This window comes from Belonocnema kinseyi, chromosome 3, assembly GCF_010883055.1.
Source record: "Belonocnema kinseyi isolate 2016_QV_RU_SX_M_011 chromosome 3, B_treatae_v1, whole genome shotgun sequence".
Taxonomy (NCBI): domain Eukaryota; kingdom Metazoa; phylum Arthropoda; class Insecta; order Hymenoptera; family Cynipidae; genus Belonocnema; species Belonocnema kinseyi.
In genome coordinates, this window is record NC_046659.1 from 96,019,679 (window position 1) to 96,043,063 (window position 23,385).

General features: G+C 28.3%; 2 protein-coding genes across 3 annotated transcripts in view; both read left to right on the plus strand.

Annotated features, from left to right (window-relative positions):
• The window catches only part of LOC117168837 (PAX3- and PAX7-binding protein 1), a 16,662-nt gene extending 12,838 nt beyond the window's left edge, over positions 1-3,824 (plus strand). The window contains exons 11-16 of the mRNA XM_033354690.1: positions 1,634-1,833; positions 1,936-2,086; positions 2,199-2,394; positions 2,484-2,682; positions 3,149-3,267; positions 3,502-3,824. Of these exons, the coding sequence (XP_033210581.1) occupies positions 1,634-1,833; positions 1,936-2,086; positions 2,199-2,394; positions 2,484-2,682; positions 3,149-3,267; positions 3,502-3,553 (917 nt within the window). The 3' untranslated portion in view covers positions 3,554-3,824. The remainder of the gene's footprint in view (positions 1-1,633; positions 1,834-1,935; positions 2,087-2,198; positions 2,395-2,483; positions 2,683-3,148; positions 3,268-3,501) is intronic.
• A 351-nt stretch (positions 3,825-4,175) lies between these two features.
• Positions 4,176-17,763, plus strand: LOC117169551. Of its 2 annotated transcripts, none has more exons than XM_033355975.1 (22): positions 4,176-4,419; positions 4,961-5,190; positions 5,267-5,512; positions 5,880-6,038; positions 6,116-6,258; positions 6,455-6,608; positions 6,853-7,037; positions 7,118-7,437; positions 7,931-8,106; positions 8,212-8,429; positions 8,517-8,736; positions 8,823-9,024; positions 10,331-10,547; positions 10,973-11,130; positions 11,283-11,425; positions 11,507-11,640; positions 13,233-13,359; positions 13,456-13,638; positions 13,715-14,044; positions 14,220-14,460; positions 16,557-16,836; positions 16,928-17,763. In XM_033355975.1, exons 1-22 carry the CDS (start codon positions 4,407-4,409, stop codon positions 17,139-17,141), a joined length of 4,293 nt encoding a protein of 1,430 aa, XP_033211866.1. In that variant the 5' UTR covers positions 4,176-4,406; the 3' UTR covers positions 17,142-17,763. The 2 variants fall into 2 exon arrangements, with proteins under 2 accessions (XP_033211866.1, XP_033211865.1); XM_033355974.1 differs by having other exon boundaries at positions 4,178-4,419; positions 14,199-14,460; positions 16,928-17,762.
• Positions 17,764-23,385: the final 5,622 nt, after the last annotated feature.

A 23,385-nucleotide genomic window follows, 5' to 3' on the forward strand; every position in this document is an offset into this window, starting at 1 on the left:
ATTTCAATATTCTTGTTTTTTGAAAAAGAAATACTAAGATACCTGGAAAAATTATTGTGTTAATTAAGACATTAATATTATATTTATACGATTTATTATTTTTTGTGAACGTAATGCTAGTTGTGAGATTTTGAGGTTAGAAAGTTTAATTATCCCATAATATTTATGGAGTATATTTAATTTTAATTTCAATTTCATTAACTATCTTTTATGAAAAAATATTGTTTAAACAAATTTAAGGTTGTTGAAAATAAGTAATAATTTATTACTTTATTGATTGGTGATCAATTGAAAATAAATGTTTGTCACTTAACGATAATACAGTAATATTTTTGTAAAAAAAATATTATTTTAGAAAAAAATTTATTTGAATAAATGAAATTTGTTTCAACAATGTAACATTGATTAACCAATGGTGGTCAATATTTTACTGAAGAAATACTGATAATTATTCATTTAAAAAATTGAGAAAAAAATGTATTGAACAAATTTAATTTGTTGAAATAATTGAAAATTAAATAATCAACGTTAAGCATATTCTTAATTGGCTCGCTTTCAAACATAGGGATATTCCAGTGTGCAAATTGCACACTAAATTGGATAAAAATACGTTTGGTATTTTCATGTTCTAAGCCTGTGACACATTGGGTAACCTACATTTATAGGTTTAATTACTAATAATTAGCATAATAATGCATTCATTATTTTGTTGAATACTAAACTGTTTTGTTAAACATTCATTTTGCCTGATAGAAAATCTGTCCTTTTGAATTGAGAATTAATCTTGGGTAGATAAGTCATTTATTGGTTGAAAATTCATTTTTTCTAATTCAAAAGACAACTATCATATTTTTAGTTCAAAATGCATATTTTTTTGGTTAAAAATGATACTTTTTGGTGGTAAATCTCATTATTTTGTTAAAAATTTAAATGTTTACTTAAAAATAGATCGTTTAGGTTAAAAGTTAATTGTAGTGAAACTTTTCAATAGCCCTCCCTTTTATGGCCATTCCGAAAATTGAAGCCGCGCTGTAGGTTGGTATAACAGGAACTGCGCGGGGGCCGCGGGGTTGCGGTTGTCATTCAGGCAAGCAGTCAAGCGTGAACAAACAAAAGCGGAGCGTGCTACAATGAGTTAGTTCACACTCAAGATCAGCCCCGAAATCGGCGCTATAAAAGAGTTTCACTCTATTTTTATTTGAGTAGTATACTATTATATCTTGGTTTCAGAATTCATCGCTTTTGGTGAAAAATTTCATTATTTTGTTAAAAACTTCTATATTGTCATGGATAATTCAACTGTTTTGTTAAAGATTCTTTTTTTTTTTAATAGAAAATCCGTCTTTTGGATTGAAAAGTCATCTTTTTTGGTTGAAAAGTCTACTGTTATACTTCTCTCCTTGAATTCATCTCTTTTGCTTAGAAATGGTACTAATTGGCTGATAATTTAATTATTTTGTTAAAAATTCAACAGTCTTATAAAAGATTAGTCTTTTTGGCTTGAAAATTCCTACATGAATGCGTTATTTAAAAAAATTTATTCTTATATTTTCATGAAAATTCACTGTATTTCCCCCGTTTTGAGAGCATTTTGAACTCTCCTTTATACTAATAAAATATATATTTCTTACAGAGGAAATCGATGACGAAACCAAGGATGTTTTCTCCGACGTAGTGGATGATTTTTGCACTGTTAAAGGAATTCTTTCCAGGTTTGAAACTTGGAAATCGAGAGATTTTGACACTTACTCGGACGCGTATGTATCCTTGTGTATACCGAAAATCATTTCCCCTCTAATAAAATTGCAACTTGTTACCTGGAATCCCATAATGGTAAGTTGAAAATTTAAAAGTTATTTGTTATAATTTCAGTTAAATATGACAGATAAATAATGAATTCAATATGTATACTACGGTTTAATGAAATTCTTACAGGAAAGTACGGATTTAGAAAGAACAAAATGGTATTGTTCGTTACTTGTATACGCTTTGAGCAGCAAGGAAACTGAAGAGTCACTAAGAAAGGATCCGGATGTTCGATTAGTTCCATCCTCTATAGAAAAAATTGTTATTCCGAAATTAACTTGTAAGTATCACTAATTGACAGGTTTTCAAGGTCGAAATTTTTTCTGATTCTCGATTGATTTGAAATTTAAATATAATACTTAAACATTAATTTATTTTAAATTGTGTTACAGCTATTGTCGAGAAGATTTGGGACCCCATGTCCACTTCCCAAACGCTTCGTCTCGTTGGAACAGTCAATCGATTAATAAGAGACTATCCGAATATGAATGACACGAGTAAATCGTTGCAGTCACTTTTTAATGCGATCTTTGATAAAATCCAATCCGCAGTGGAAAATGATGTCTTCATTCCAATTTTCCCTAAACAGTACGTATTTGTTGTCGAAGTACAGCTTTCTAAAAGTTTAATTTACAACAATCGAGATATACTAAACTAAACTGTTTTTCTGTTTGCAGAGTTTTAGATCCTAAGCATCAGTTCTTTCAAAGGCAATTTGCGATGGCGGTGAAGCTTCTAAGGAATTTGCTCAGCTGGCAAGGAATTTTAGGAGACAATCGACTGAAGAATTTGGCATTGGGATCACTTTTGAATCGATATCTTTTAGCTGGATTGAGAGTATCTCCGCCAACTGACGCGCTTTCTAAAGCAAATATGGTATGAGTTCAGTTTTATCTGTGATTTCTAAATTAGAATTGAATGAAATTTTTTAAGTAGTCGAGCTTCTGATTCGTGGTTCCTTTGGCCATTAAAACCTTTTTAAATCCATGATTTAAAACTTAAATGATTTGTGTATTCAAACATTCCAGAATCACTTTTCATTTTATTCATTCCTCCCCCTCCCATTTCTTTTCATATTTATTGAGATTGCGAATAACTTATTAATTGCAGAATTTAAAAATATTCAAAATTGACTATTAAAAAGTAGTTTCACTTGAAAATCAAATTACTAAAAATTGTAAAATTTCCAAATGATCATGATTCTGCAATTTAAATATCTTACATTTAGATTCTTCTACTCAAAAGCTTTTATATTCAATTCTTTGCAATAAGCAGATTTCACAGCTTGAAAACTTTATAATTTTAGTTCTAAATTTACTTAAAAATTAAACTTTATTCACAGATTATGAGTACTCTCCCTCGAGCCTGGCTGCAAGGAGAAACGATTGAACAATTAAAGATGTTCGCCGCTTTAATTCAGCAACTGAGTGATCTTTTAGATCAAGCAAATCCAGCCCATAAGTATGCTTTCTAACATAAAATATATTATTTACAATGCAGAATTTTGCTTTTGAGTGTTAAATTTTTTAAATAAATTTTGAAACATTTCTCTGTATCAAATAGAAATTCAATCAACAGTATGCTAAACATTTTACATTATTACATGTCGATACAATTTTCGATTTGTCGTTAAAAGTCTAGAAATATTTTTGATAGTTGTAAAATTCGAACTCATGCTCTATTTTTGTGTTACAGTGAAGCCTGGGAATATTCAAAAGCCATTCTGAAAATAATCAAGCCTTCTTGAATCGACTTGGTCGAATTTTCTGAAGTCTCTTTACTTTCCTCGACTCTAAATAGTTTTAAAAAACTCGTGGTTGACTTGTAAGAAATGACACTACACTTGTAAATGCCGCAGAAAATAATAAAGCTACATTACTTTTGTCGACGAACAGAATAATAGAATTTTGTACAGTTTGCGCTACAGGTTTTAATAGTAAACTCTTTAGAACGTCATCCTAATAATTTTATTATGTAAATATTATGCAAATAGAAAATAAACAGGACTGGGAAGTAAATTTTGCTGGTGTTATTTATAATATTTAATTTCCTTCCTTAGATTTATAATTATCTCTGTAAATTATAACTTTGAAATTAATATCAAACCGATCAATATGGATCAGTATCAATAATCGGAATTCCTGGGATTTAAATTTTGGTCGATAAATCTTCTTCACTTCTTAAAGGCGTCAAAAATGCATTTGAACGTTATTTAGAGAATCGTTTTAGTTTATCAGCCTGGAAAACAGATAATGAAGCACATGTTGGTAGGTAAAGGGTCAAAGATCTCCTTATCTTAATCCTGGTGATTTCATAAAGTGCCTCAGTCTATTTGATGTGGACATTATCTTTCATTTAAATTTTTTAATATTAGCTATCAGTCACATATTTAAAAGTAAAAGAGAAAGGAGAAAGTTGATTTGTCACAAATTATTGAATAAATGAGAAGTTCTGAAATTACGATTGTAATTGAGAGCGGAACATTAGACTCATAGATTTCAATTTTATATATGTACATGACTCAATAAGATAGATACAGGGAGGTCATCTCTTGACTTCGTAAACGCAGTTCAGTTGTGGAAAGAATCGTCTTCTTCACCATGAGATCTCCAGGTATTTACCTACATTTTTTCTTTTAAAGTCTTATTTTTAATTTTTCCTAATTTTAGCTCCTCTTGTTAATTGAACCAACGATATTAGATATCTTTGATTGAACTGAGTTTATCGGTGGGAAGTGTTTTTGGAAATTCTATCGGAAGAATTATTTCGAGCTGAAAGTGGAAGTTTAGGAAAGCGTTTTATGCTTTTTAAAATGTCAGCTATTCAATTTGCAATTTCTTAATCGTTTAATACACATATAATTCCAAAACGAGTCGAAACATGTTCAAATTAAGATTATTAATTTATTTTTAACTTCATTCTAAAATCGTCTTATTTTTTTAAGCCTCTCCATACTTTATATAAAGGTGCTAATAATTTCATTTTCTTTTAAGGATTAGAATTTAATTCAAAAGCCCTCAAATTATTCTAATAATATTATCTTGAGTTTAAACTTAAAAGCTGGGCGATGTCTTAATTCAAAATGTTTTATATATTTTTGCTACTTATTATATATATATATATATATATTGAAGTTGTTATCTGTTTGTTTTAGATCTATTTGACAGGCTTCTGCCGCCACACTATGGACATAGAATTACCTTTTTTCTTATCTTTCTATGTATGACTCGTTCAGAAAGTTTATTTACGAAAGGAAAAGAATACATTTATTCTTATGAGGCAATTTCGAATACGGGAGTTCTTTTGCCCTCAAGGGCCTCATCTTCATGGGGTTTCGAAGGAATCTTGTCCATTAAGGCTGGGGAAAATTCAACATTTATGCAGGTAAAAATGCATTGCAATTATTTTTTATTCAAAATTTTCTGTTCAGTTTATTCAGTAAATTGAACATTTTATTCAGTTACAATCAATAAAAACAAACTCATGGAATGGACCAAATGACAAAAAAGGAGAAAACGTGGACATTAATGGCAGTATTAAGGAACTGTTGAAACCTTTTAAGGTTGAATACAAAATGGGTCTTATCGACAATTTTAGCGTTGAAGCAGAACAAGTCTGGGCTACAAATATTAAAAGAGGAATTGCTGGTGTTTTTCAATTGGATTTGAGCAATCTGGAAAGGCAAATGGCGTTCAATTCAAATGAGGTGAAATTTTTGTAAATTTCACTTTATCATTATTTTATTATTACTTTATTAATTTCAGAATAGGATCAACTGTAAGATAGTCAATGTCAAAGATGTTTGATAATAATTTTCACCACTCTGGGATTGTAATATTTAAAGGGTTGGACAAATTTCAAGTCATTGCAATCCCACAAATTTCATCACTTCTCTATTTTCTGAAGAATTTTCCTTGTATCTTGAATTTACTGAAAGATAAAGTTCCATTTTCGTTGGGAAAAATCCTTTAAATTATAATCACAAAAAAGATATAAATATTCAAATTCGCAATTTTTATATGCTCTCCATGAAAACAAAATAAATAAACAAATTTTCGTAATTTTTAAATTAGGTAAATCACTATGGTCATTGTTCAATTGAGTGCGTAGTTACAAATGAATCATCCACTGAAAAATTGATTAGAAAAACAGTGGACCCTCGAACATGTCGAGGACATCCACACAGAACGTGGAGCAATGTTCCACAAATGCAATGTCCAAACAATGATCAGGTATATTTAATTTAAACCTATTTTACCCATTATTGACAAATCTTTATCAAAATTTCTTTAAAATCATCTTTTTACAGAATCCCCTTCTAAAATCAAGCGAAAGACTTTACAGAGTATTTTCAAATGACAGTGAAGTTACCATTTCATTCGTCAACGCAACTGGAGGAATTTATGTTCAACCATTTCAAAGCCTTGGAGAAGCTCAATATATTTTCACTCAGTAAGTTTAAGGAAAATTCATGGTAGAATTAAATACACATTGATTGAAAAGAAGAATTATTCCGAGGTTTTGGTATTCTAATTTTTAAACTCTAGCTAATATTTTTACTTAAGTATATTGCATAGATATTTAAATATTAAGCGATTTAGTTGTATAGCTGTAATTGTTCACTATAAAATAAGAATTATTTTTTCAGGCAGCATTTTCAAATTTTGTCTGTCAAGAACATCTCTGCGTCAAATGAATTAAAAAGTGATCCAATGCAAATAAAAAATCTTCAGCACGAACTTCCTGGGACTGATTTAACTCAAGGTCGAGGAGCTCTCGAAAAAGAAACTGTATTTGAAACTGTAAGGATTTTATTCATTTTTAAAATATTAAATATTAACTGAAAATTTCAAATTATTCAATAATAAATTAAATAATTTTCTGTTTAGAGTGATAACTACATTTTTATATTACTGAAGATTATTAAAATATTACTTACTTAGTAGAAAGGAGGGAGGGATCTTTGAAAATTAAATTTTGAAGTATTAAATAATTAAAGTACAAAATTATTAAACTTTCTAAAATTTCAATGAAACCTTCAAACAGATAGCAGTTCTCCTCGATCGTCTAAGCCAACGTCTCGAAAATCCCGGCTTAGATACAGAAATCAATAATTTGCACAATACAACAATATCTGTCCTTCTTTACTATCTGGAATCTTTAAACCGAGAAGATTTGCAAATAGTTTACAACAGTATTTCAGGAACGAGCTATAAAGACGAAACTGTAAGGTACGAATAATTTAAAATAAATATTATCTTGAATAAAATTTACATCGATTAAAAATGATATGACTGAACAATATTTTCAGGAATATTTTTTTGGAAGCTCTGCCTCAAATCGGAAGTTCGGAAGCTGCCCTATTCGTTCTGGATTTAATTCAACAGAAAAAAGTGTCTGATATCACTTCTATTCAACTTTTAACCCATCTTCCATTTCATATCAGAAAACCAGAAATACAATTACTGGTCACTTTACAGCCCTTGTTGAATTTTCCTGACAAAATTGCAGTGGAGGTTCAAAATACTGGAATTCTTACTTATGGGACGTTGATTTACAAAACATGTCTCTCGTATTGTCCTTACGAAATGCTGGATGATTATGTGAGACTCTATCTTGACAAATTTACTGGTAATTAATTTCATCCTATGATTATTTTTGAAAATCAATAATTTTATTGATTGTCCGTAATTCGATTGTATATTTTTTAAGTATTTTCCGTTGGTACACCGTTTTTGCAGTCAGAGACATTTAAATAGTATTTTTTTTAATTCGTCGTTTTTTCTAATTTAAAAAAGTAAGAAAACATTATAAACATTTTTATTTTTTAACATCGAACAATTGTTTCATTTTAAATGCTCAAAATGTCAAATCGGACTCTGACTTAATTTGACTCATTTTAACATTTTTTTAAACTAGAAACTATTCAATTTAAAATTTTCACTTTTCATGACTTCGGATTTTTCATTTATATTTTTCGAATAAGCTTTTAGCTTAAAATTGTGATTCTCGAAGGTGTTATACTTAACATTATTAGTTTGATAATGGTATACATTTAAAGTTGAGACGCATTGAAGTTAGCACGAAATAATTAATCCAATTCGAACAACTATTTGTATTTCAGAGAGTCCGTTGTATGAAAAAAAGATGGTTTGGTTGGAAGGTTTAGCGAATATTCAATTAGGAAGAGTTGTAGAATTTTTAGAGCCAATTGCAAGTGGAACTAATTCAGAGTCTAGACATCTTCGAGTTTTAGCAGCCTGGGCTTCTTTGCCAACTGCACCCTTAAGGCCTGATGTGGTAAATTGAAATCAAAATTCAAATTGAACTAATCATAAATATACCTTAATTTTATATTATTTTATAAACAGAATTCCAAATTTTCAAATAGAAATTTCTTGACAGATTTATCCGGTTTACTGGCCTATTTTGATAAATCGAACCGAGCATTTGGAATTGAGAATTGCAGCTTTAACATTGCTTATAGTTTCAAATCCATCTCCGAGTCGATTAATTTCCCTTTTTTGGTACATGAAAGGAGAACCAGATTTGCACCTTTACAATTTCTTCTATACAACTCTGAAATCGATGGAGCGAACGAATTTTCCTTGCTATGTCCACATGTATGTTAAAAACTGTTTTCCAAATTGTTCAATATGTTCTCTTTAAATTATTTTCTTGAACGATTTCAGTAATAATTTTGTTTTCAGAGGAGGATTGGCTGCACAGTTTACTCGAATGCTTCATAAGTCGTCGAAAAATGAATTCATTATCACTGGAAATTATCTTTTTGATTATCAGGATACTTATAGACACTTTGGGGCCATGATTCACGGAATTATAATTGCTAATCCTCTCACTAATATTCCGGAAGTAGCTTACGTTACTCTAAATAATCATGGGAGTGGAATTAATCTGAATCATGTTTCGGTGAGTTTTTTTCGAACGAAGGCAAAAGAAATTTTTCAGCAAATAATATGATTTTGAACCAAACTTTTTTATTTTTAAATTTGCAGTTGTATATAAAAGCAGAAGGGTTTTTGCACACAATGACAACTTATCTGGACAATCCGACTCGAGTCGAGGATATTTTGAAACAATTTAAAATAAATGAGAAAAGTATCAATCCAGCTCATTTTGAAATAATTGCCAGAGTTCAAGAAAAAGCTGTGCTGTGCTTGCATTTAAATCGAACATCTTTGGTCAAAGTCTTTAAATGTAAGTCTCAAAACTTATGACAATTAGGGCATTTTAATTATGTTTTTCTTTATTTTTATTTTCTCTATTTAAACTCAAGTTTTTACCTTATTCCAAGGGGCTGATTACTTGGCTTTTTAGTGTACTCGTATGCCAGATTTCAAGATTTCAAGGATTATACAATGATTTCAGAAAGGTTTAATAGATTTCACAAATATTTAAAAAGATTTAACAAAGTTCTTAAAGATTTCAGGAAAATTTCAAATATTTCAATGAGATTTCAAAGATCTTAGGAACGTTTCACAGACTTCACAAAAATGTCAACAGATTTCAACAGATCAGAAAATTTCAATGATTTCAATGATTTCACAAATTTTTAAATATTTCACTAGGTTTTCAAAGAATTCACGAAGATTTAAACAAATATTTCAAAGTTTTCAAAGATTTTAGAAATGTTTGTTAGATTTCACGAAGTTTTCAAAAAGATTTCACGAAAATAACAAATATTTTAGAAATATTTCAAAGATTTCAGAAAGATTTAATAGATTTCACAAAGATTCCACAAGATTTCAACAATGTTTTAAAGATTTCAAAGAAATTCACATAGTTTTCAAAGATTTCACAAATTTTTTCAAGAATACACAAACGTTTCATATATTTCAGAGATTTCACAAATGTTTCGATTATTTTAAAAGGTTTGAGACGATTTTGAGAGATTTAACAAAAATTTCAGACAGTTTCAAGAGATTTAAAAAAAATTCAAAGATTTTACAAAGTTTTAAATAATTCACAAAGACTTAAACAAGATTTCAAACATCTCACAAAGATTCTAGAAAGATTTCGCAAAGTTTTCAAATATTTCATATATTTCCGAAATGTTCCCAAGATTTTTCAAATATTTCACACGTTTCACAAAGATTTTGAAATATTTAAAAAAGTTTTAGTCAATTTCGAAAGATATCAAAAGATTTAAAAATGCTTTCAAGATTTCAAAAGCTTTTAAAAATTTTTAATAAAATAACGAAGGTTCTAAGGGTTTTAGAAATTCCTTAAAGATTTGAAACTTTTTACAAAGATCTTGTAGGTTTTACAAAGATTTTACAGATTTCACAAAGATTGAAAAAAATTTAACAAAGTTTTCACAAAGATTTCGAAGATTTCAAAAGAGTTCAGGCGATTTTAAGACTTTTAACAAAGATTTGAAAGATTTCACAAAAATTTCAAACAAATTCACGAAAATTTCACAAAGTTATCAAAGAGTTGTGAAAGATTTTGAGGATGTAAGAAAATTTTCCTAACTCCTTATTCTTAAATTTAAATTTTTTAGATTTGGACTCTTTGCAACAGAGTACTTTCCATCTTTATCAAAACATGGAATTCCATATTAATCAGCAACGCGTCACTGTACCATTAACTATAGAATCTATCCATGTCACTGATTTGGGTACCAATGTGAGAATTGCAGCAACGGCCACTTCATTATTTTCTATGAGAGGAAATTTCACGCACGTTCCCAACTCTCGCAATAATCATGTTATTTTTAGGTCAGTTAGAAAAAATGTGTTTATTTAGAAATAGAATGCTAAACATATTTATAATAATATAAAAATTCTCTCATAATTTTATTTTTAATTATTCAAAATAGTTGACATTGATCAACGTTAATCAGTTTTAAATTAATTTAATATTTAGAGCAAAGTTTTTAGAAATTCTAGCATAGCAAAAATGAATTTGAAAAATTATTATTTTCTAAAAAATTTTAATGAAACGGAAATTAAACATTTTTAACTACCTCGTTGGGTGTTATTCTAAATATTTTAATTCCGATTAAATTTGAAAAAATGAAATTTTCCAATAATCCAACTAATCAACTTCGATTTAATCTTTAAAATAAAGTAATAATATTAGACAGCATAAAAATTACAACGAAGAATTTCAAGAACTTTTAATCTGAATTTTTCTATTGCAGAACTTCGATTCATGGAACACAGGTGATTGAAAATTATAATCCTCTAACAGATTTGTGGTATGGGGCGCAGCGGGCTCAGTCAGTTCATGGTTACTTGCCAATAAATGTCACTTTTGGACTTCAGGAGAAACTTTTTGTTTCCTACAACACTCCAGCAGGTACGATTTTTAAAAATTACACATTTTCATGTAATTAAATAATTTTTGTACACTTTTAAGATTTCAACACCATTGATATTGAAATATTTTTTTAATTGTTAATTTTCTAATTTTTACTTTGCTTTTAATATAATCCCTTAATTAAAATTTAGAGGGTTTAAAACTGGGAGTAACAGCACATGTGCGAACAATTACGACCATTAGAGGTTCGAGAGTGAATGAAAAATTAAAAACCATTTGTCCTAAATGCATAACGCAATACACAGTTAACAAAAATCCAACGGAACCAATGAAGGTAATTTGAACATTCTATTTTAACGATCTAGTTTATCGAGTTTTTGTCATTTTTTCTAAATATAACAGACATTCCATGTAGACGAAAACCTTGTACGAGTCAAATGTTCCTGAACTCGGAGGTCATTTGAGAGTTAAAATTTTCGATTGTGAAAAAATTATTTCGAAGGAGAATATATTTCGAAATGTTATGCTTTCTCATCGCAGCAATTACCAGTGAGTATATTAATATTTACATTTAAAGTTCGAATGTCTCTTTTTTATCAATGTAAAATTAAAATCTTTAGCAACTTTTGAGTGTCCATCATATTTCAAGATTTCAAAGTATTTAACAATGATTTCAAAAAGATTGCGAATGTTTCACAAATTTTGGTAACAAATTTGGAAAAATTAATAATCATCTTACGAAGGCTTGTACACAAGATTTCAAATTTTTTAAATTTCAAATGTTTTACAAATATTTTAAAGATTTAAAATTATTCTAAATGATTTCACACAGTTTTTAAAGATTTTAGAGACTTGAAAAGTTTTAAAAGATTTCATAAATTTCACAAACGTTTTAAAGATTCCACTAAAATTTCAAAAATTTGAAACAATATAAAAATATTTCAATGGTCTTACGAAGGCTTATACACTAGATTTCATGACATCAAATATTTCAAAAAATATTTCAAAATATCCTAAAAGATTTCACAAAGCTTTAAAAGATTTTAAAGATTTCAAAAATTACAGAAAGCTTCAAAAAGTTTCTACAAAATTTCAAAAATTTAAAAACTTAGAAAATATTCCAATGGTCTTATGGAGGTTTGTACACCAGATTTCTAGATTTTAAAGATTTCACAAAGTTTTCAAAGATTTGAGACACTTCAAAAGATTTAAAAAATTTCACCAAAATGTCAATGAATTAAAAAAATGTGAAAAAATTTAATAGTCTTACGAAAGCAGACACCATATTTCAATATTTCACAACGCTTTAACAAATATTTAAAACATTTTAAAATATTCGAAAAGATTTCACAAAGTTTTTAAAGATTTCAGAAAGCTTTAAAAGATTTATAAAAAATTTCAAAGATTACAAAAATGTTAAAAGACTTCATTGGTCTTATGAAGTTTTCAAAGTTTTCAAAAATATTTTTAAATATTTTAAAATATTTCATGAAGATTTCATGAAAATTTCAGAAAGATTTAAAACATTACAGAAAGCTTCTAAAGATTTCTACAGAATTTCGAAAATTTCAATAATTTAGAACAGATTTCAATGATCTTACGGAGCCTTGTACACCAGATTTAAAGATTTTATCGATTTCACAACGTTTTCAAAGCTTTCAGAAAGCTTTAAAAGATCTGACAAAAATTTCAAAGATTATAACAGTTTTTTAAAGATTTCAATGGTCATATGAAGGCTTGGATATCATATTTAAAAGATTTCACAGCGATTTCACAAATATTTCAAAGATTTTAAAATACTTCAAATGATTTCAAAAAGTTTTTAAAGATTTCAAATATTTCAGAGTTCTTTAAAAGATATGACCAAAACTTCAAAGATCACAACAATTTTGAAGATTTCAATAGTCTTGCGAAGGCTTGGACACCAGATTTAAACATTTTAAAGATGTCACAGCAATTTTACAAATTTTTCAGAAATATTTTAAAGATTTTAAACTTTTCTAACAAGAGTTGTCACATAGTTTCCAAATATTTCACAAAAATTTTTTAAATTTAAAAAAATGCAATGACCTTACACAGGTTTTTACACCAGATTTCAAGAGTGTTCAACTCCTCAAATTTTCATTTTGTTTTCATTTTAGAAACTGGCCAGTTATTGAATTCATATTAATGGGAATTCATTATGTCGATTACTTTACATATGTCCCTCCGAGAGGTAGTTGCGGCGTTGTAGCACACATTGAGCCAATCAGTTCTCACTCTACTGAGGTAACATTTTCAATGTTTTAATTTAAATTTTGGATTTATAATAATTTTTAAAATCTGATTAATATGAAATGAATAAATAATAATCTACAACTCCAGGTGAAACTTGAATATTCAAAAAGTGATAAGTACCACTTGGTATCTTTAAAACACAAAGATTTAACTTCCTCGGAAGTTCTTGACCAATGGAACTTGGCAATATTCTACGAAATAACGAGTTGGATTTCCGATTCGCTCAAAATAAAAGCCAGTAAAACAGCACCTGGCCAAAAAGTTCTGAAGGTAATTTCACTCAATTTTTTTTATCCTAAAATATCTCTTCAAAATATACACAATTTAATGTACACACAAATTGTAGTTTTGCTTTGAAGGAGAAAGAGAAGTCCCATGGGAATGGAATTTCCTAAGCACAAAAGCAAGCGATCCATCTTCAGTTAAAATGAATTTAGTCTGGGGTCTCGCAGATTCAGCAAAAGGAAAATGCAGTGGATCATCCTTATTAATAAAATTATCAGGAGAAGTTAGTCGCGAACAAGCTTTCTCTAGTTTGGAAGATAAATGGCCATACAATGTTTGTCGAAAAGAGACAGAAGGAAAAGCTTTCGTTCCTTACACCCAAGCCTGTTACGAAACGTCCAGACAATTGTCGACTCTGAGAAATTATCAGGCTAACGTTAAATTTGAAAATGTGAGTCTTACATTTTTATTTAAATATTTATACTGTTAAATGTATTTCTTCTTAAAGATTTTTCTAAATTTACTTGCGAACTCTTCACCCTTGGCTCGAACTGGTTTAAAAATCTCGCTAACGTGAGATATTACGTCAAACAATCTTTTTTCAGTTACCACAAAATTTATTAAAGGTAGGATGGCGGATGCGAGCCTTTTATGATCTCATCGGAGGAAATAGTAGCAGTTTGGATTTGAATGATATGAATGAATTTACTATAAAAGCAAAATTCCCTGCTGAAGCTAACGAAGGAGAATTGCTATTGAATAACGACAAAATTGATATAGAATACGATCCTGATATTGTTGATTACTTTTTGGTGAGAACAAGGCTTCACAAATTCACGGATAATCCTTTGCTTCGAGCTCTTTTCAGTAAGATGTTCTTTTTTTTAAAAAGTAATGTAGAAATTTAAAGTTTTTTCAGTCTCTTTTGGTTCGTTTGGTTCCAAAAACAAGGTGGTCGTAGGTCACAGCAAACCGGGAAATCAGGAAAAATTCAGGGAATTTTATTGGTCAGGGAAAGTGAGGGAAAAGTTCAAGCATTTTAGAAATAAAAAAAATCTTATGAAAGTAGGGCCATTTCAATAAGAGGCACTTTAAATACGCGTTAAAGATAATAATTTTGAAATTTTTATTTTATATTACTTTATATTATTTTATTCCGTTTATTAATGATTCTAAGTTAAAAATGTTACAAGATTGAAATTATGGTTTTTGAATATTTTTGGCCAGGGAAATGAAAAATTGGTCCGAGAAAAGTTAGAGAATTTTTAAAATCAAGTTTATGGCCACCCTGATTCAAATTTCTTGTTAGTAATTTATTTGCCTTATATATTTTTTTCTCAGCTCCTTTGTCCTGACAATTATAATTTTTATTAAAACTTGTAATTATCTGTTGTAAATTCAACAATTTTGTTAAAAATTCACCTTTTTCGTTTAAAATTCAACTGATTGATTAAAAATTCCTTTTTCTGGGTTAAAAAATCATTTATTTTGTTGAAATTTCAACTATTTGAACTATTTTGTTCAAAATCCCTCTTTTTGCGTTGATAATTAAACTATTTTGGTAGGAAATCAATTTTTTGTTGAAAGTTCATATTTTGTTGTTGAAAATGTAACTATTTTTGTTTAATTTGTCTTTTTGGTTTGAAAATTTATCTTGTTTGATATAAATTTCATCTTTTCTAGTTAAAAATGAAACTTTCTGCTTAAAAATGAACCTTCTTTCTTGAAGGATTCAACTGTTCTGCATGAAATATCGTCTCTTGGTTGAATTTAACTATTTTTTTATTTAAACTTAAAATCCTTTTTGGTTGAAAACATTAAATATTAACATATTCGTTGATAATTACTAATTTTATTCAAAAATTTATATCTTTTTTGAAAATTCGTTTTTTTTTCGGGAAAACATTTTTTTAACTGAAAATTTAACTATTTCAGTTAATGATTAATAATTTTAGTTGAAAATTTATTTCGTTGATTAAAAATTTGAAGACTTTGTTGCAATTTTTTTTTAATTATTTTTTTTATTTCAAATGCAAATTTTCCAGTGATTACTACAAAATTATCCTTTTTAGTTGAAAATTCTTGTTTTTTGGTAGAAAAAAATGTTCTTGATTGAAAATCCTCTTTCTTTGGTTAAATGTCCAACTGTTTGGTTGGAAATTAACTTTTTTGTTGAAAATTCTTCTTTTTGGTTAGAAAATCAAACTTCTCGATTAAAAGTAAAACAGCTTGGTTAAACATGTACTCGTATTTTTCTATTTAGTTGAAAATTCAACATTTTGTTGTAAATTCAACTACATGTTTAAAAATTCATGTGTTTTGTTGAAATTTCATTAATTTTTTAGAAAATTAGTCTTGCTCGTTGCAAATTCGTCTTTTTGGTAATAATTCATTTATGTAGGTTGAAAATTACACCATTTGGTATAAAATTCTACTTTTTTGTTGAAAATGTAATTACTTTGTTGAAAGATCAACTCTTTGGTTGAAATATTAACTAATTTGCTGATATTTTGTTCTTTTTTTATGTATCAAATAATATAGAACATTAAACTTTTATGTTGAAAACTTGTCTATTTTGGCAGAAAATTCGTCCTTTTGGATTGAAAATTTAATTATTTTGTGAAAAATTAAACTATTTGGTTAAAAATTCATCTTTTTTTGTCAAAAATTCAACTTTTTTGTTGAAAATGTGTTAAAAAAATTCAAAATTCATTTTTCATAGCAGAAAATTAATCTTTTTTGGTTCAAATAAAAAAAAATTAATTACAAATTTGGAAAGTATAATTTGAGGTCGTTTTATGCCATTTATAGAAGATTTTATGTTAAAAATGTTACAAGATTAAAATTCTGGTCTTTGAACATTAATGGTCAGGGAAACATCAAGGAAAGGTAGAGGAATTTTGAAAATTAAATTTGCGGCCACTCTGAAAAATGAAATTAATCAATTTTCTTCTTTTTTGAAGGTACTTGCATCTTATCAACGAATAGTGTCAGCTCTTCTCACAACATCAGCATACCGCTTGAAAAAAATCACGAAATGTTAGTTCTCGGGCATTGTTATGATGAGAATCCCAGACTTTCTTTGTCAGCAATTAATACTGGATCTGATGTCACTTTAATTTTAAACGATGAGTCAGATAGTTTAAATATTACGTCTTTTAAAAAAGGAGGTGCTTTGTACAACTATACATCAATTTTACATATCGAGAGGAACTTCCAATTTGTTTCTCAAGGATCGAAATGGTAAGACTAAAGCCAGAAAATTATTTAAAATTAATGAATTATTTGTAAACATTCTCAAGATTATTAAACTGTTGTGTCATTTATTTTTAAGGGTGAGGCTGGACGAGAAATCTGTAGACGTACTGTTATCGGAATTTCAAATATTTATACACTGGACCCAAGAACACGTTTTGCTTTTCTATCCCAATTTTATTCAAGAATTCACCTGCGGTGCCTGCAATGCTCTTAATCCAAACACGGATGGATTTTACAAGAAATTTTCAGACCTTGACACGACAAATGAGAAAATCAATTTCATTCATTGATATGTGTACTTTGAAAATAAGAAGTAAATGTTCTTCTTTATTTGTGTATATTTCTACTATTTTAGGAATATTAAAATTTTTAATTTTTAAAAGCTATCTCAGAGTTTAATTTAAATAATTTAAGACTGAAAGCTTCCAAATTGAAGTTTGATAAAAGAAAACTTTAGAGTTTTCCAACTTAGAAGCGTTGATTTTACATTATTTGAAGCTCGAAATATGCTTGAATTTTCCAAATGAAGTACATTTTATGTGAATCTCTGCAAATGCCAAAAGTTAAACACTTAACGTTTTCAAATCGAATCAACTTTAGACAATTTAAAGTTAAATTTTTTTAATCTAGTTGTGCGAAAAATCAGATTTCTGAAAGAAGTAGTTTTTTCTATGATTTTAAAATTCAGAATAATAATACTGATGTCAATTTAAATTTAAAAAATGATCTTCAATAAAAACATTTTAAAAGTGAAAAAAAAATATTTTAACAATATTTTTTGCTATTGAATTTCGTCTTACTGTCCCTTTTTACAAATTTGGGAAAAACTGACACCATTCTTTTAACAAATAACTGTATTTGATCATTATTTTCTTATTTTCAAAATTTGTAACAGAATTATAGGCACAACTTAAAGTGCTATTGCAATTGATTTCTCTCATACAATATAATTATATTAATTATGTAAAATATAAAAAATAGATACCCTATTATTAGTTCCGTATAATTACGCAATCTATGTCTTTTCTGTAAAAAACTGCAATATTAATAAACAATAATTATTAAAACTTGATTTTTAAAATTTAATTTTTCTAATCAAGCTGGTTTTCTCCAACCAGGGAAAAGAAATGGAAAATTCCACAGAAAATATAAATAGTTTAGTTTTTTCTAATCTGAAAATATTTCATTTAATTATTCGATTCTCTCAATAAATGAATTAGAATTTAAATTTAAATTCTCGAAACAATAGAGGTTTTCTCCCGCGGTATTTCGAGATGATGCGCATGCTTCATGCCATACTGCCAACTGATTTATTTTTATTTATTTTCAATAGTTGGTTAATTATGTCTACAAATAATGATACTCGCTAACTTCTTGATCAATCGCAGGCATTTCTCTCTCAAAATATAAAGTTTCAAGTGAATATTTGCAGAGAAATAAAATAATCCAAAATTGAACATTCGTTTTCGAATTTCAACGTGTCGGTTGGCGGGCTGGGTTGTCAGAATCAGTTGACAACGTCCATTCTTAGAATCAAAAGCTTCGCGTTGAGCTCGGTGATTTCGGAGATTTTAGAAAAAAAAATGGTTTTCGTCTTATTCAATCCAAATTCGTATGGATTTTAATGTCCGAATTACTTATGATTATGATTTTACAAAAAGTTCGGAAAATCAAAGTGAATTTTTTGTTATTTTCGAGGTTTGAATTCAGAGGTTAGACAGCTGATTTCGCCAAGTTGATGCAGTGAAAGTGGCCGATTCACTTTGTCTTTCTACTCTAAAATTGGATTAATTTCGGATTTCAAGCGACAAATTTTGAATTATAATGATATTTGAAGATACTTTATTGTTTTTAATGCATTTATACGTGCGTAAAAATGTCTATAGTGCTTTCCCTTGGTAATTTCGTGATTCGTTATTCGGGCGGGAAGCTGGATTTTTGCGTGACTTTGCATTCAAAAATCTTTTCTAGAGGACCTTTCTAACTTTTTCTAGATGTCGATTGTGGTTTTCCATTCTGAGGATTTGGTAAGTGCAAGTTGAAGCAGTTTTTTTGTCGATAAAATTGTTTTCATGCATATGTATGAACATTTGGTTCAGTCAAACAAATTTGTATTGATTCAACAAAACATGTTATTAATCCAACAAATGTTTTTTGTTGAATCAGTGAAATCCTCCATCTACCAAAAGATTTTGTTGAAGCAAACGAAAAATTGATTTTGATTTTTTAAATCTTTCTTTGTACATATAATAATCATATATTCTATGGTTGAACCAACAAAAATATTGTTGATTCAAATAAATCGTTTTCTGAGTGTAAGAATAAGAAAGTTATGTATTGGGCAACCAGCTCGTGGAATTCGCGAGACATTTGATTTAATTTTATTTTTACAGTGTTTTGTTCTTACATTTTTGACTAAAGTTCTTTTTTAAAATCATTTTCATAAATATTTACTTGAATTTATATTTCATTTCGTTGGCTTTTCTACATTTCCCTTACTTTAAAATATCGGTATGGCCATAAATTTTATTCTCATTTAGGTACTTTTTCTCCACATAATTTAAAATATATTTTTATTGATTTTGGTTGCATAAATTGAAATACACGGTGGAGCTAAACCAACTTTAAAATTTTTGGAGTGGTTATGTTAGTTTATAATATGACGAACATTTTAAGAAGAAAAAAAATCCATTGAGCCATTTTTGAAAATTATTACATTCTTATAATAATGAGAAGGTACTAGCCTTAAGTGAAAGCTGACTATCGCGGATTTTTCTAAATCTCCACGTTTCGAGACCATCTAAATCCGAAAAAAATAGGTTTTACGATGTCTGTATGTCCTTTTTGTACTTCTCGTCTGTAACCTGATAACTTTCGAAAGACAAATCGGATTAGCTTGAAACTTGGCACACAGTTTCAGGGGCTAAAAGAAATTCAAGTTCAATAATCAGCTATTTTAGATACAAATTCACAAAGTTAGAACATTTTCGAAATTTCTGAGACCATTTTTCAAAGATTTAAAAGCAATTAATCAAACAATTTATCCTTACGATTTTTATCAATGAAAAGAAAATTAGCAGAGTTATAGGATTTACAAAATTAAAAAACAAGAAAGAAAAACGAAAATAGAATTCTCTTAAAAAATCGAAAATACGAAAAGCGATACAAAGTACAACAATATTAATTGATCAAAGTTGAACACCCAAAAAAGATCTAGAAATTTGTTAATCGTTTTTCAGGGAACGCGCAGTTGTTGCTTTAATCGTAAAAAATAAAATTTAAAACAAGTTTTTTTCATGCGACACAAGCTTTGTCATGAAGAATGAAATTTTTGGAAAAACAGCACAAGCTAAATTAACATTTTATTTACAAATTTTATTAGATCCATTTAATGCTAAGATAACTATCTTTGGTTTTAATCGTAAAAAATAACATTGAAAATAAACAATTTAAATTGATGGATAATGAATTTTCAGGGTAGCTGAGATATTTTCATAATTATAATATTATAATGATATTTGCAGTGTTTTCAATGCTAAGAACTCCTTAGGTTAATTGTCTTTGTAAATTATTATTATAGTTTTTACCAGTTTAGTATCATTTGATTAATACATTTTCATAAAGTAAATGAAAACTGAAAGAAATTTGTACTTCTTGCTTTTAAATTTAGTAAAAATTATGGGTCTAGAGTTGACATTTTTATTTTGAATGAAATATATAGAGTTAAAATTTAAAACTTACTATTTCAGTTTATAGGATGTTTTCATTATTTTATTTTCAACGGGCACCGTTTTGTTTTTATCAGGCGCCAAATCTACAAAGTGTGTGATTTTTTTATGTGAATTTTGCATATAAGTTTTATTACTTTTAAAAGTAATTTAAAAAATTATTATTTGTTATGTATATTTTAAATTCCGTTAATTCTCGGCGATATAAAATAAACGGTGTACGATTTCAGGGGTTGTGCGTGTTAACAAGTGAATAAGAAAATGCCCTATTGCGGCTTCAATTTCAGGTGATGGACGCGTCCCGGGACGGATTCCTAGGTTTAGGTTCCTTTGAGCATGAGAATCGCGGAGTGTTTTTTTCATTTTTTTATATACAACTAGAGAGGCAGGTACCTTATTCTATTGCGAATTTTAATACTTTTAAGTAGGACGGTAGCATTCGAATTAAAATCTTCGAATTTATAGAAAGATATTTCTTTTCCTAGATTTTTGGTAGAAACTTTTTCCCGATTAGCATTGTTTTTAATTATTTTACTAACTAAGCAGTTGCCCGAAGAATGAAGAGGCTAAATGCCGAAGAGCCCCAAAATTGAAGAGGGGAACTTTTATTAAGAGCCACTTATTAACGAAGAAGTCATGGTTGATTAACAGTCGTTTATTCGCTGATAAGTTGCTGCTGATAGATTATTGGTCACAATGTTGATTTCACTTTTGTTTCTCACATTTACTCTTTGTAAAATTTTTTGTTCTGTTCTAAACATTTACAGGAAAACCCTTTTACTATTAAAAACATTGTTCCGCTTTACAAATATTTTCCAACTATTTTGAAAGAAGTGAAATATTTGCTACAGATTGTAAAAATATTTTAAATGATTTTTAACGCCTAGAAAATGATGTGCATAGGATTATTTTACATATTAAACTTTTTCTTTAAGATTTTATGAAAGAAACTGAAATTAAATACTATAAAAAACTATAAAATCAATTTATCCCAGATAACAATCTGTCCCTCACAGTGATAGAATAATACGACGCACACGTGCGCATCATATTTTTAAATCTTGTTAAAATACCGATTTTTAAAGCATAGAAATATTGAGTGGGCCAATACAATGTTTTAATTATGTAAATTTATTAAACTATATTATAGAAATCAACCAATTTAAAAAATCTCACTCCCTTAATTTAACCAATGTGAAAATAACAATATTCTAGATTTTGTGTTAACTTTTAATAATATATGTACACATCAATAATTTCTCAACCAGGAATAAAATTTTAGTATTACACCAATAATTTTATTTTCATCATTTTTCTGAAAATCTGGCTTAATCATCTGCAATCTATCTTTGATGGGTATTTTACGAGAAAAGTTTGTATGAAAATTAATTGAAAATCATGAAAATTTCAGGTATTTAAATGAGATTAAAATCCAATTTAACATCCTATTTAACGTCCAATAACACAGACTGACCAAGAAAAAAACCTAGAAAGACGACCATACCTACCTGAAGATTTTTGGTGTACTGAATCCAAATCCGAGATATCCTAACCTAGGGTGACGGAACATTTCTGAGGCCAGATTTGGATTCAGTACACCAAAAACCTTCGAGTAGGTATGGTCGTCTTTCTAGGTTTTTCCGGTTTTGCAATCTTTTCGACCTACGTAATCAAGTTAATGTGAAGAATTCCTGAAAATAAAATAAATCTTTTTTATTTCTGGCCACAAGGAGGGAAGATTCTTTTCTTTTTTAGGAGACAGAAGTTTGTTTTTCTTTTTCAAATTGCAATGGGAAGATTTGATAGTGTTTGTCCGAATTTGGTCGTTAGATTCTTGATTTTATTTTCAGGAATTCTTCACATTAGTTTGAAAATCATGATTATTCGCCGTGAGCCGCCGATTGGAGGGGATAGACGAAACGATGCCAGCGCGCGGGGTGGCGAGTAATGAGTTTAGCGGGCGTGTGTTTTGATTACATGTTATATGCATTTCAGTAGGCAGTATGTGGAATTATACATGTTGTGTTGTGAATTGTAAGAATAATGGTAAAACGAAGGATTGCAAATTTTATAAATTTCATAAAGCATCACATAAAATACTACAAAGAAATAAGTGGATAGCTGCTGTAAAGAGGAAAAACATAACTTCGATTTCAAGCGTCTTTGTAACTCTGAACATTTATTTAAAAACAAAAATTAAAAATGTACCAGTTTGTCAAAAATTGTTTTTCTAAATTGCTAAGTTTTTTAGTAAATCGGCTACTAAATTTTACATCAAAATTTTATTATTTTACTTAAAAATGAAAAATTTTCAAAGTCAAAACAATTAAAATAGCGAAGTTGAAAGTTCTCATCTCTTTGGCATTTTGATGAATCAAGGCTTTCTATTTAAAAATATCCAGTTTGAAACATTTGACTTATATTTGCTCGTTTTATATACACAGTCAAATATTGCTACTAATTAATTAAATAATTATTCTTTTTTCTAATAAATAAATTTTTTATTTTAATGGTTTGAAAATGGAATATTTGAGACTGAAACTGTATTTGAATAAAATTTGAGATTGAATCATTTAGACGCTTACATTTTTTGAACGGTTTCAGAGTCGTCTTGGAAAACTAGTAATTAGTGAGAACTGTATTTTAAAAAACTATGCTTAAAAATGGAAAATTTTTTCCTGGAAGATTTATAATCTAAGAAGGCGACAATTGTACTTTAAACAAGCTCCAATAAAACTTATTTTTATTATTGTGTATTTCTTTGAAATACATTTTTTTTTGAATGACTTAACCTTCTAGCTATGTG